This window comes from Ostrea edulis, chromosome 7 (assembly GCF_947568905.1).
Source record: "Ostrea edulis chromosome 7, xbOstEdul1.1, whole genome shotgun sequence".
NCBI lineage: Eukaryota > Metazoa > Mollusca > Bivalvia > Ostreida > Ostreidae > Ostrea > Ostrea edulis.
The window spans coordinates 80,845,492-80,860,410 of record NC_079170.1 but is presented as its reverse complement, the minus strand read 5'-3'; the positions used below and the strand labels follow the sequence as shown (position 1 = coordinate 80,860,410).

At 35.4% G+C, this 14,919-nt stretch overlaps 1 protein-coding gene across 1 annotated transcript in view; it reads left to right on the top strand.

Annotated features, from left to right (window-relative positions):
* Positions 1 to 14,919, top strand: part of LOC125653748 (cadherin EGF LAG seven-pass G-type receptor 2-like) — a 75,951-nt gene that overhangs the window by 58,490 nt on the left and 2,542 nt on the right. The window contains exons 33-39 of the mRNA XM_056145464.1: positions 6,008 to 7,757; positions 8,033 to 8,138; positions 10,816 to 11,236; positions 11,326 to 11,406; positions 11,911 to 12,085; positions 12,495 to 12,698; positions 12,810 to 13,033. Of these exons, the coding sequence (XP_056001439.1) occupies positions 6,008 to 7,757; positions 8,033 to 8,138; positions 10,816 to 11,236; positions 11,326 to 11,406; positions 11,911 to 12,085; positions 12,495 to 12,698; positions 12,810 to 13,033 (2,961 nt within the window). The remainder of the gene's footprint in view (positions 1 to 6,007; positions 7,758 to 8,032; positions 8,139 to 10,815; positions 11,237 to 11,325; positions 11,407 to 11,910; positions 12,086 to 12,494; positions 12,699 to 12,809; positions 13,034 to 14,919) is intronic.

Genomic DNA, 14,919 nt, shown 5'->3' with positions numbered 1-14,919 from the left:
CATTGCTTAATAGTTACGAAACTTGGTAAATTGGTTTCCCCTAGATGACCCATATCGATTTGAAGTCACAGGGGTCAATCCAATGGACATAGATAGATAGTGTTCATTTAATAGTTTGAGAACTCTTTGCTTGACGGACATCAAACTTGGTACAATGGTTCCTCTTGATAAGCTTATGACCCCTGTTGATTCTGAGTTCACAAGGTCAAGGTTCAAACTGGACATAGACAGATGTTTTCTGCTTTATATGCTTGACAGACACCCAGCTTGATACACAGATTCTACCTAAAGAGTAGATGACCCCTATTACTTTTTGTGGTCACAAAGTTATCGAGAGTCAATTATTCTGGACATACATGTACTAAGATATTTTCTGCCCAATATATCTTGAGAACCCTTTACTTGACAGACATAAAACTTGGAAAATCCATAGGCGCCTGGGTCAAGGATATTGCACTATAACCTATATGTAAACAATGGAGGAAATCGAACCACGAATAAATATTTCTCTCTGATCTGGTGTCTCTTTATACATTTTTTCATGTTCCAGGAAGCTTAAATACACGTGTCATTATCACAAAACACTAATTTATCCACGTTTTAAAAAATGTCTTATCCCACTGATTATATATTCGTAATACATCAAGAAATTATATGCTTATCATTAGGCGTTGGTGTAAATTTATTCTCAGTAACCTTACGAGTGCTGTACGTTATAATATTTGTGTAAAGCAAATCGTTTTCTGTTTGTAATACGTACTGATGCTGTGACACACGTCAATTGGTCTTTTGTTTACAAAACTGAACAAATTCGAGCTATATTGTTGTTAATATTCAGCGCATGCGCAATAGCCTAGTCCTAAAGTTGCGAATAGTGAGATTCGTTCATAATCCGTTCATAGTCAATGTGAACGGATTGTGTCGCGCGCTGAAATTGGTTGGTTCATAGAGGAACATGTGATTTGCAATATAAATATATACATATATTGAAATAAGTAAGTAAGTTTTGAGAAGAGAACAAGGGTGTTTGAAAAGCAAAAACGATTCCCCATTTGCATCAAATCCACACAAAAAATTTACCATAAACGTCACTCCTTTATGAATACGTAAGAAAACCCCCGTTTCCCCCTTGCATTGAATAGACCAGTAGCCCTTTAATACCAGTATATAATTTGTCGGAATTGTCAAATATTTTTTATAGTTCATTATACCGACAAAATTTTGGTATGGTTTTTAACATCGAACAAAATACTATTTGATACGGCATACATGTACACATGTATATATACCCTAAGTTTGATTTTGTTTAACTTCATAAAATCATGTGCACTCATTGCCTAAGCCAAAGACCAAATATGGGGGGGAAAATACATATTAGTGACATGTAACAGGGGGAGGGGATTAACACCATCATATTACAGTATTAATGCATACTGTACAAACATTCTGGACATTAATCCAATGAGGTTAATTTTCAATTCTTAAAATGACCTAACTTCTGATATGTTTGTGACCTAAGATCAAGAACGAACAACATATATTTGCTTATTGTTGAAATAAAATTATCTGATTTTGTAAAATTCTTTTTCGTTTAGAAATAAGCTGTTTATTATACGTATACAGTGGGTATTCAACATTGTAGAGAATTCGTATGCTTAGAATTTAATATATTGTTAAATGAAGTTGAGATGGACAATATTTAAGTGACAAATGACAAGTGTATTCATTCCCTACGTAACAGGGAATATACTGCTGGATCTGTAGCTCTCTGGTAACATATTGGATATACGCCCCCCCTGCGACTACTATACAGGCCTTGATTGGAAAAATAAATATGTTCATGTTTATATATCATCCAAGATAAATTTGTTCATGTTTATATATCATCCAAGATAAATTTGTTCATGTTTATATATCATCCAAGATAAATATGCTAATGTTTATATATATCATCCAAGATAAATTTTAACATAATTTAGGAAAGGGTGAGTAAAAAAAAAGAAAAAATTTTCTTCTTCCAAACTAGACCGACAGTCTCAATCATATCGAAAAGCAACTGTTGAATACATTATGTTGTTATGTCAGAGACTAGACGGACAATTTTAATCATATCAAAATAAATATCTTGTTATATCAGAGACACTCTTTATCAAAATGATATGTAAAACGCTTTTCCATGGGAATTGAATTTCGGGTGATGGGGTGTGATGGGAGGATCTGGTTTTGTTATAAATATTTTCAAAGTGTGGAGTATTTAAATAGCTAAATTTTGTCGCTTACAATAATATTATGATTTTCCTCCCGATATAAATAGGCCTATATACGTTGATAAGATGTGATGTCACAATAGAATGACGTCACAATATGCTATGCTACTTGGATCATTGTGACGTCACAATAAGTAAGATTGACGTCGTTGAGTTGTTATTTTCCCTGTGTGGGAAAAACTTTAGAATCTACGATCTCCTGAACTACAAAAAAATGAAATGACACTGAGGAGACGAATACCCGTTTCCGGTTATGATCATGAGAAAGAAGACATTTGTCTGTCTTCGGAACATCCACAATCTTTTCATCGGTCTAAAGAGCAAATTAAACGTAGAGACAATATTACACAGAAGGTTGAATGGCAAGATCCCGATGTAGAATATAAAGTGTACGAAACGGATGGGCACGGACGCTCGGCATTTCCGCACGGCGATTTCAGAGAAACCAATGGTTCTAACGGGGATCAATTTCATTCTGAAAACCAAAGCATTTATCGAGATAACACAATGCATTCTTCAAAAGACCGTCACCAAAGGGTGAATAAAGGAAAGTCCGCGAGTCGGCACCATGACTTCAATATGGATGACGTTCCTGAGGAAATGGAGGAATTTTTTGCTTGGAAACGCAAGAATTACGAAAAGGAAATGCAGAAACTAAAATGTTTGCCCGGAAAAATTCCGTGCAGAAGGGCGGGGTCGTCATCCTCCTACTCATCAGATGGTAAGTAAAGGATGAAATATTGGTATCAAAAATGGAAGTTCCACTGTCGAAACACAAAAAAAGATAGTTTCACTTATTCTTAAAGTCTGGAGGCCTGTATGACATTATTTCACGCATAACTTGTCTATACTTGAATGCCGGTATGTCCTAATTTTAACTCAATAATACCCCCCCCCCCCCCCCCCCCCCCCCCCCCCAGTAATTCCATCTCGCTAATACCGAATTCCCTGTAGTAATTTTATCCCAATACCGTATGATTTGAAATAATTTTAACCCACTGACACCGTATTTCTTATAATAATTTCATTTCACTAATTTAGGGGGCCTACTGAATTTCCTGTAATAATTATTAATCTCACTAAAACCGTATAACTTGTAGTAATTCTAACTCAATAATGTCGTATTTCTTGTAGTACAAATGTGATTTTATCTCACTAATACCGTTTTTCTCATAGTAATTTTATCTTATTAATACCGGGTTTTTTTTTTCCTGTAGTAATTTCATTCCACTAATACCGTATTTGCTGTAGTGATTTTATCTTACTAGGAATTTAATGATACCGTATTTCCTGTGGTAATCTTAACTCCATAATATCGCACGGAATTTAAAGAAAGGTAAAGTACAATGCCACTGATGTCCTTTTTTTCAAAAATGGAAAAATTCGTCAAGTCCGTTGTTTCTTTGATTGTGCGTGTACTTAAAAATATGTTCAAACTAAACCATTTGTTTAGCGAGGTGATTTTAAAGAATCTCTTATCCCAAACTTGAAACAAAATGAAGTCACTTGATAACAACCAGTTTCTTTTAAAATTATCAACAGCCATGTGTAATTGTCTACGTAAATTGTGAGGAAAATATATTACCCACCGGAGGTCGTAATTAACGGCGGCATTTTACCGGAAAGAGGGGGGGGGGGTAAGAATGATAAGTACGATTCTTATAGGGGTATGGGGGCTTGCCTAAGCGGAACCAATTTGGTTTACAGGAAACAAAATTGTGAATACTGAGTATTTCAGAGTGAAAAATGCTATATCATATAAACAAACCATTATTATAAATAACTTTAAAATACTAGTACATATATTTGATTACTGACTTCAAATGACCCCCTAGCGCAAACATCCGTGCAGCAAAGGACCCCATTGGAAATGAGCTTTCGAGCTTTGCTGGGTTATCCTTGGTATTTATGTTTGTATATACCGAATAAATATTTATCTATTCTATAACAAAATGATAAAAGGTTGACATTAGAATATGTGAGCAATTTAGGAGAAGGGAAAGGGGTCGAGTCCTCCCACTAAATCCGCCTCACTATGAATTGCTTGCATGTGCCTACATGTATTTCCTATTTACCTTTCGTTCTGACGCGTCAATCTGAGTACAAGTGTAGTTTGCTTTTGTACATTACAGAGTAAAATCGACAAGGAAACTGCTCTGTGTAGAATAGGCACATCTGGTATTTTGGTCATAAGGAATTTCATATACATGCAAATTTCATAAAATTTACTGTTAAACGTTTTAAGAGTCAGTTTGATTTGAGTCTGTAGAAAACTATGCAGTCATTAAGTTTGGCTTTAATTAAATCGCATTTAACGCATTTTATTTAAAATACAACTAGCTACAGCATTGTAACCCCCCCCCCCCCCCCCCCCCCCCCCCCGTCTCGAGAACTACAGTTCTATAGGTATGAACCAGTGAAATATTTCTACTAGACAACCATGTAAAGTATACTGTTAAGGAAAGTAAAAACAAAATAAGTAGAACTAACAATACATCGAGCATCCATTGCTTGATGTCACTCATTCAAGGTATCACACCGGTAATTATTTTCACTATATATTACTATCTATATATTACTATAGAGGGGAAAAAATCATTAAAAATCAGTTTACAAAATTGATGCCGAATAACGCAGTCAGACACGTTCTATGTTACCTATCTTGTCTGCCGACACCAGAAAAACAATACTCTACGCGGCATTTTCGAAAATAAATTGCCCGCAAACAAGACTACCCTCAAATCCACGTGTTTTGAACATGTGTGTAAACAGCCGGAGTGCACCTCAGGAAGTAGCCTCAGCTACCAACAGCAAATAGTTCCTTTGTATACACTTGTTTATTTCTACAAATTACACAAAATTTCCTAATCAGGGGTACAGAATATTTTAGAAAAGAAGAAGAGGAAATGAGAAAAATCGCGCAAGAAAAAAAAAAATTCTTTATTTATATATGGAACTACAATTGACTAAGTTCATTTCCGGTGTGATACCTTTTAGCCATCGTATAACCTGGGAAGTCGCGGATTGGATTCTCGATCCCGATGTTGCGTCAAATCGAAGACATTTTAAAAGTACGTTGTAGGTTCTGTGTCACAGTAGGTATTGGCACGACAGAAAACCCTCACTGCCACTGTCCAATGCGCAGGTCTAAATGTGTAACCGTTCACCTACAGCTGATGGCGTGTCTCTACCTGTATATAAGCAGTGACGGGCTGCGCCCCCTCCCCTTTAAAATCTAAAATTTAAGGTAAATCATAGTCCTTGGTTTAGAAGAATGTAAAGATAAAAGAAGCAATAATTTCCTCCACTCTCGGAAAAATAAATGACAAAATATTTTGATTTATTGAATTACTTTTATCGGGAGAACTTACACCCCCCCCCCCCCCCCCCCAAAAAAAAACCTTAAAATTTGCGTCATTCTAATAATTTCACATTATTAAAAATGACAGAAAATAGTTGAAATCACTACATAGGAGACATACTTCAAGCCCTATAAAATCTGTACAATCCTGGAATTCGAGGGGGATATCTCCCCCCCCCCCCCCCGGACTTCGCCCTGGAGTTTCAAAAGGGTCCCCAAATCTCCTGCCTCATAAAGCCCCAACCCCCCAACCCCCAACCCCAATTACCTGATCTGCCCCTGATAAGGGAACGATTTTGGAATGGAGCATAAACAACAAAGAAAAACCTTTGCTTAAATTGTCACTAACACGTCCAGTTATATTTACATTGATTTCCAGACGATATAAACCAGAATCATCTCCCTGGAGGAGGTCCACCACTCTCAGGAAGTGCGATGAGGAACAATTTGTTAGGCGCCATCCAGTTAAAGCGCAGGTCTAGCAATCCATCAGAGGAAAAATTCGACCCGACAAAGAGCATCCCCAACCTGTCGTATCAAGGTCCAAAAGAGGAACCGGAACCCTCCACGAGCCGAGCGGCCCCTCCCCCGGCTCCTCCCCCTGATGAAGATACGGGCGGTGATCCGATGAAAAATCTCTTAGGAGCAATCCAGCTAAAGAAACCAGAAACAGATTTCATAGAGGAAACGTTTGATCCAACGAAAAGTATCCCGAATCTGTCGTATCAGAGTCCAGTTGAGGAACCAGTTGAAGATGTAGGGATGGATAATGAAGACGTGGAGGAAGCGCCAATGCCGCTCTCCTACGATGACTCGTTTGTCTCATCAAGATCAGCAAGGGTAATGAATAACCAGAGTTCCAAGGAATATACCCCACCCAAAAAATCTCACACAAAGTCCAAGTCTAAACTGGCAAGAAATAGCCAGACGCAGACCCAGGATCCCCCTAGTTTGACATCTTTACTTAGCGCCGCACAACCAGAAAGAAAATCGAGTCTTCGTGCGAGTTCGAATGCTGGTGTGGACAGCAGCGTGAACCTAGTAAGACCAAGCCTGGTGAAGTTCAGTCAACATACACAAGAATATCCCATTGAGTCGCTTAGAGACTCAAGGTCAGGGGAGAGCACACGAGGTGGTGGAGGATTCGAGGAGGAGACCATTATATCATCACACCAAGTTCAGACCCGAGAGGACCTGGATCTCAGAGGTCAGGGTAGACGTGATGCCCGTCCACTCATTAAAGTCAACGAGGACAACACGATGAGCCCTGTCAAATTCAAGCACGAGTTAAATGATATCATGAGAGCTACGTCCGATGACTACTTGCCCAACTTACCACGTGAATTGCAGAGCTTCATGGATAAATTCCATGATGTCCCGCTGAACAAAGTGATGCACTTTGCCGAGACTGGTTCTTACATCAGAGAGAGCTACTTGACCAGCAATATATGTGATATTCGCGTTCACGTGGGGAAGGACACCTATCCCGCCCACCGAATCGTACTGGCTTGCTTTAGTCCTTACTTAGCTTCTGTTTTAGAACACGAAAACCCATTGAAACATAAAAAGCCTAAAGACATTCGGATATCGGGGGTTTCCGAACGGTCTGTTAAAGTTCTTTTGAACTACATATACACTGGTGAACTACGAATGGAAACCGTCCTTATTCCTGATATCATCAAACTAGCTGACAAGTTCGACGTTTCGGTCGTTAGGCAAAAATGTTTCGATCACATAGATGTTTTGACCGATGATGAACTTGTGGCCTTGCTTTCCGTCATGAAAGACACACACGATGTGGAGTACTGCGATTTCATCATGAGAAGTATTTCCTCGAAATTCATGCGAGTGAAAGATTGCAAAACGTTCCTGCAGCTAGATGTCGACACGCTTTGCTTGATTCTGACACATGGCGCGCTGCTTCTGCGCAGTGAGATGGATATTTTCTATTCGTGCTTGAACTGGCTGCAGAATGTTGATGCAAATGAGCGATGTAACTACTTGGACCGGGTGATGGAGTGCGTTCGGTTTCCTCTTATGAACCACGCCGAGCTGTACGAATGTGTGGAGCGCTGCAGTCTCTTGAAATCAAGTACAACTTGCATGCAGAGGATTCACGAAGCAAACTGGTATCACATTTATTTCACTTGGTTTCCTTTACAACATGATATATATTTGAATGTGAAATGAAATAATTTTTCAGCAGTATACCGGAACATTTTTTGTTCATTTGTTATTGGTAGTATTCAAAATAACTTCCTTATGAAAGGAATTATGAATAAAACATGGTACATGTATTTTATAACGCATAATAGACACAAACACACCTACTGCTTGTGTCCATTTGTTCAGTGTTCTCTTCCCACTTGTATATGCTGACAGTTCTTTTAATTTATTTGCATAGGCTGATGACGATGTCGATGCTGCATAAACAGGACCCGCTTCGTCTGAGTGTCCCCACACACAGAAATAATGTCAATTCCAGCGCCAGTGTCAGCGATTACCTCACCGTGAGTAGTCATTGTATAATGTAAGAAATGACTTTTTACATACTAAACAGTCCAGAAGTGGTCAGGTGCATCAATACGATTTATGTATATTTTCTAAAAGGGAAAACAAAGAATGAAATCACTGTATTCGGTACATTATTAATAATTACTACATGTAATATCAATATCAAGGAGAAACTTCAAACACACTGTGACGCAACATATACCAAAAGTGCTGTAAATCAAATGTGGATTATAAAACATTCTAAAGAACTTTTAGTAAATTTGAAATCGCGAAACTTTTCTCAAATCAACAACATCAAAACGTATGCCTTTTCAACAATTTACATGACCATTCATCACGATAAATCAAAGACTAGACCTTATAATTCATTGACAGTTGCTTCTTCAACAGAAATTGAAAAAGGAAATAATCGTATATAGTGATCAGTCATTCAAAAAAATTACTTTGTTAAACACCACTCTGATTCCACACACAAATACTCTGAAGTTGAAATAAAATAAATGCTGGAGTTCCTCGTGGACAATATCTTCGTAGGCTTTGGTAGTCTTTTAACAGTCTGTTGAAATTCCCATGAACACGATTTATGCCCCTTTGTTAGCTGAACTGTTTATTCAAAAGCTTCTACATGAGAAGAAGAAATCTCTTGCTGTGACCTTCATCTCGACGTTTAGATAAATGTATATTGACGACGTTTTATCTTAAGAATAATCATTTTCATTCATATGACGATTCAATACATCCCTTTGAACTTCGTACTTCGATATGTCATTGAAAATAAATATTAATGGTCATCTAATAAATTCAACTTATGACAAACAGGATGATTTCAGCTTCTCCATCGTCAACTTCCCATATTGATAGCAATATTCCATTATCACCTTCTTATGGTGTTTATATCACTCAACTAATTCGATACACAAGAGCTTGTTCTGCGTACGATCAGTTTTTAAAACAAGTTAGGCTACTGACAAACAAGTTGATGTTACAGGAATTTCAACAGTTTCGTTTAAAGTCAGCATTTCGCAAATCAAATGGTCGTTATAGCGATCTAGTTTGCCAATACAACCTGTTATTGGATCAAATGCCATTTAATGTATTTCATACCGATTGTTAGTCCGTTCTTGGCACACTGATTTTGACTACTGCCGATTACTCCGTTTACCTGATCAAGATACAGGACTCACGGCGGGAGTGACTGGTCGACAGGGGGATGCTTACTCCTTCTAGGCACCTCTGGTGTGTCCAGGGAGCCGTGTTTGCCCAACTCTCTATTTTGTATTGCTTTTAGGAGTTATGAGGTTGATCACTGTTCGTTATCTTCACCTTTATAGGAGTTATGAGATTGATCACTGTTCGTTATCTTCACCTTTATAGGAGTTATGAGAATGATCACTGTTCGTTATCTTCACCTTTATAGGAGTTATGAGAATGATCACTGTTCGTTATCTTCACCTTTATAGGAGTTATGAGATTGATCACTGTTCGTTATCTTCACCTTTCATAAGTATATAATTTATGTTTTACAGTAATCACGATGTAAGCATATAAGGTATACATGTTTCACAATAATATAGGTATATTATGTATGTTTTACAATGTTGTAAATATATATTGTGTGTTTTACAATGATAAAGAGTATATAGTTGTATGTTTTAAAATGATATAAGTAGAATGTGCGTTTTGCAATGATATACCGTTAAGTCATACAATGATGCAAGTATATAATGTGTGTTTTACAATGATAAAAGTGTATAGTGTATGTTTTACAGTGCTATAAATATATAATGATATAAATATACGATGATATATGTGTATAATGATATAAGTATATAATGATATAAGTAAATAATGATATAAGTATATAATGATATAAGTATATAATGATATAAGTATATAATGATATAAGTAAATGATATAAGTATATAATGATATAAGTATATAATGATATAAGTAAATAATGATATAAGTATATAATGATATAAGTATATAGTGATATAAGTAAATAATGATATAAGTATATAATGATATAAGTATATAATGATATAAGTATATAGTGATATAAGTAAATAATGATAAAGTATATAATGATATAAGTATATAATGATATAAGTATATAAGGATATAAGTATATAATGATATAAGTATATAATGATTTAAGTATATAATGATATAAGTAAATAATGATAAAGTATATAATGATATAAGCATATAATGATATAAGTATATAATGATATAAGTATATAATGATAAAGTATATAATGATATAAGTATATAATGATTTAAGTATATAATGATATAAGTAAATAATGATGTAAGTATATAATGATGTAAGTATATAATGATATAAGTATATAATGATATAAGTATATAATGATATAAGTAAATAATGATAAAATATATAATGATTTAAGTATATAATGATATAAGTATATAATGATATAAGTAAATAATGATAAAGTATATAATGATATAAGTATATAATGATATAAGTAACTAATGATATAAGTATATAATGATATAAGTAAATAATGATATAAGTATATAATGATATAAGTAACTAATGATATAAGTATATAATGATGTAAGTAAATAATGATAAAGTATATAATGATATAAGTATATAATGATTTAAGTATATAATGATATAAGTATATAATGGTGTATGTTTTGCAGAGGACATGCAGTAGAGTCAAGTCTGACGTCACTGTAGAGGTCGGGAGAGAGAGTTGTTCTCCGAGATATCACAGTGACCCAGGGATGTCGAGGATTAGAACTTCCCCCTCCCCCTCACACGGGAGTCCCCGAAACAACAACGCAGAGTGTGCGAGTGAAGTTAGTATTTATAAAGAAGACCAAATATATCCAGCCAATCAAATGATATCTGGTACGCATTCATCCAATCAGATGTCAGAACAGGAAAAATTCACGTGTGGAAAGAATGTTTCTTCAACGAAAAACAGTGAATCGGACGATTTCAGTGGACGTATTTCCTCTTGTGACAGTCAATCTACTTTGGCGGATACATGTACCACGTCGGAGGGTCAGAGGTCACCAGGTGGATCCACGTCATCAAAGAAGCGTTCGAAATATAAAGGTTTGAAATCAAATGATCATCACCGAGACATCAAATTTGAAAAATGACTTTTGTGTTTTAAATGATAATTCTATGCATTTTTATTGCAGATTCCGAACATAAAGTTTCAAAACAGGACCCTAGCCGTAACCACTCTGTTGTTTTCCACAAACAACGCATGTATATAATAGGTAATGTCATATTCATCGACCCATCCATACGTCATCATTAGACATGGAAATGTCACACTCATATCTACAAAGAAATCACAAAGATACTATGATTAAAATTACCAATAGTACCTCTTGACAATTTTCCATTTTTCTGTACGTTATGGAAATTCGATTGTTCATATGAAAGGGTTCAAAATTCACATTGTCAATAGTATGTGTTCAGCCCCTCTTTGGAATGCTTTCCATGGCCTTTGTCAGTTCATATACTAGGCTAGATCCCAATATTACTTTCTCTCCGTGACTGGTAATTTCCCCCTCCCTAAATGAATATTTTTCTCCGTGATTACATCTCGTAATTATATATTCAATCAGATAAAACAAAACGTCATGATAAGCTAACTGAATCTCAAACAGTCATAAGGAGCGTACTGTAGTTGTCATTAGAAAAAATATATACATGTACATGTATACAGGCATTTTAAACAACTTTGAAAGTTTTTAATCGATGGTTTATTTAATCAGGTGGGTGTGATACAAAACACGGGGTGTCATCCCCCCGCAGAGGTGTTCTGATGTATGAGAGGAGGAGTCGGACATGGAAACCGCTGGCACCTTTACGTATCGCCCGGATGTACCATTGTCTGTGTGTACTGAACGATCAGATATACGCTATAGGCGGGATAGGCGAGGAGAACAGGTGACGTAATAATATAGAACTTTATAAAGTGTCTTGATTCCCTGGGTCTCGGACACGATGTTTCTTCTGTCACTTGTTAATTAACTACACGTGGACATTAATCTGAGGAGCATTAATTGCAGATCAATTTCTTCAAACATAATTTCATTAAATTATAAACTGTTAAATGATATACTTCCAAATAATTATTACACTCTTAAAATGTCTTTGTAATTTGAAGAAATCACAAGAAACTTAAAATACAATGCATTTCTACATCTGTGAGGTTTTTCTACTGACAATTATTTATTTGCTTTGTATGTTTTACATTGTTTGATTACTTTAAAAAAAGACAATTAATAAAAAAGATGATGTTTGAAAATCAGTTTCCTGAACCTGTATGTAATTGATGGGATTTTTGTCTTTGTAGCATTCTTAATACGGTGGAATGTTATGACCCATCCTCAAACTGTTGGTTTTTTGTGAAGGCATTAAAGGAAGCGCGAATGGGCGCATGCGCATCCGAATGTGGTGGACAATTGTTTGTTGCTGGCGGATATGGAAATGATGTGGATGAATCGGGGCATTTTCCGGTTTTAGACAGCATGGAGTGTTTTGACCCCCATATGAATAAGTACGACATTTAATCACGGAGTGTAGGAAAAGTCTTTGAAATAGTATTTGTTACAATTAATGAAAGAACTGATTGGAACTACAAAAGTGTCGTATTTTTCTTCTTGTTCAGATGGACTTTAAAGAGAAACCTGCGATACGGACGTTCTTATGCCAGCCTTGTGTCTGTTGGTCAGTCTTTGTACTTGAGTGGAGGTTTGGCACTGGAAGGGTCATCACGTGACCACTGTCTTGCAAGTGTAAATGACGTGGATGAGTATGACGTCAATAATGACACCTGGGTTTGGAAGAAGTGCTTGCTCACAAAGCGACATAGTGCCGGGTGTTTTGAGTCAGGTAAGTCTGTGTTAAATTTAGTAACACTTGCCGTACTAAACGCTTAGCAATACCTACCCCTCTTGCCGCTTACTTCTTGGGAAAAATTGGCGATGTGATCTAATGGATCGCACATCAACTACAGCGACTTCAAAATCGTTTGTCACAGGTGACTCACACTATGTTTAAAAAATACAACAGGGAATTAAACTTTCTTGCAGTAATTTCTTTTGAAAAATTATTCTCACCTGCCACGGAGCCTCTCCTGCGACTATGATAGTCTTAATTCCCATTGACAACGACTTGATAAATAACACCAGAAAGTAAGGGTATTGCGAATTCGAATTTGTGATTTGGGCATAGATATCCTAACTTAGATATCGTGTAATGCCTTCCAATAACCCCGGGATTGTGCATTCAAACTTCAGGATAGGAATCCCAAAACTTCACGCAAGATGGGTTTCATGCAATATTTATAAAAACAGAACATACAATGACACTATGTATCATAGAACAGAATAAACAATAACATTGTGTATCATAGAACAGAATATACAATAACACTGTGTATCATAGAACAGAATATACAATAACACTGTGTATCATAGAACAGAATATACAATAACATCGTGTATCATAGAACAGAATATACAGTAACACTGTATCATAGAACAGAATATACAATAATACTGTGTATCATAGAACAGAATATACAATAACACTGTGTATCATAGAACAGAATATACAATAACACTGTGTATCATAGAACAGAACATACAATAACACTGTATCATAGAACAGAATATACAATAACATTGTGTATCATAGAACAGAATATACAATAACACTGTGTATCATAGAACAGAATATACAATAACACTGTGTATCATAGAACAGAATATACAATAACATTGTGTATCATAGAACAGAATATACAATAACACTGTGTATCATAGAACAGAATATACAGTAACACTGTATCATAGAACAGAATATACAGTAACATTGTGTATCATAGAACAGAATATACAGTAACACTGTATCATAGAACAGAATATACAATAACATTGCGTATCATAGAACAGAATATACAATAACATTGCGTATCATAGAACAGAATAAACAATAACACTGTGTATCATAGAACAGAATATACAATAATACTGTGTATCATAGAACAGAATATACAATAATACTGTGTATCATAGAACAGAATATACAATAACACTGTGTATCATAGAACAATATACAATAACACTGTGTATCATAGAACAGAATATACAATAACATTGCGTATCATAGAACAGAATATACAATAACATTGCGTATCATAGAACAGAATATACAATAACATTGCATATCATAGAACAGAATAAACAATAACACTGTGTATCATAGAACAGAATATACAGTAACACTGTATCATAGAACAGAATATACAATAACATTGTGTATCATAGAACAGAATATACAATAACACTGTATCATAGAACAGAATATACAATAACATTGTGTATCATAGAACAGCATATACAATAATACTGTGTATCATAGAACAGAACATACAATAACATTGTGTATCATAGAACAGAATATACAATGACACTGTGTATCATAGAACAGAATATACAATAACATTGTGTATCATAGAACAGAATATTCAATGACACTGTGTATCATAGAACAGAACATACAATAACACTGTGTATCATAGAACAGAATATACAATAACATTGTGTATCATAGAACAGAATATACAATGACACTGTGTATCATAGAACAGAATATACAATAACACTGCATATCATAGAACAGAATATGCAATTACATTGCGTATCATAGAACAGAACATACAATGACACTGTGTATCATAGAACAGAATATACAATAACACTGTATCATAGAAC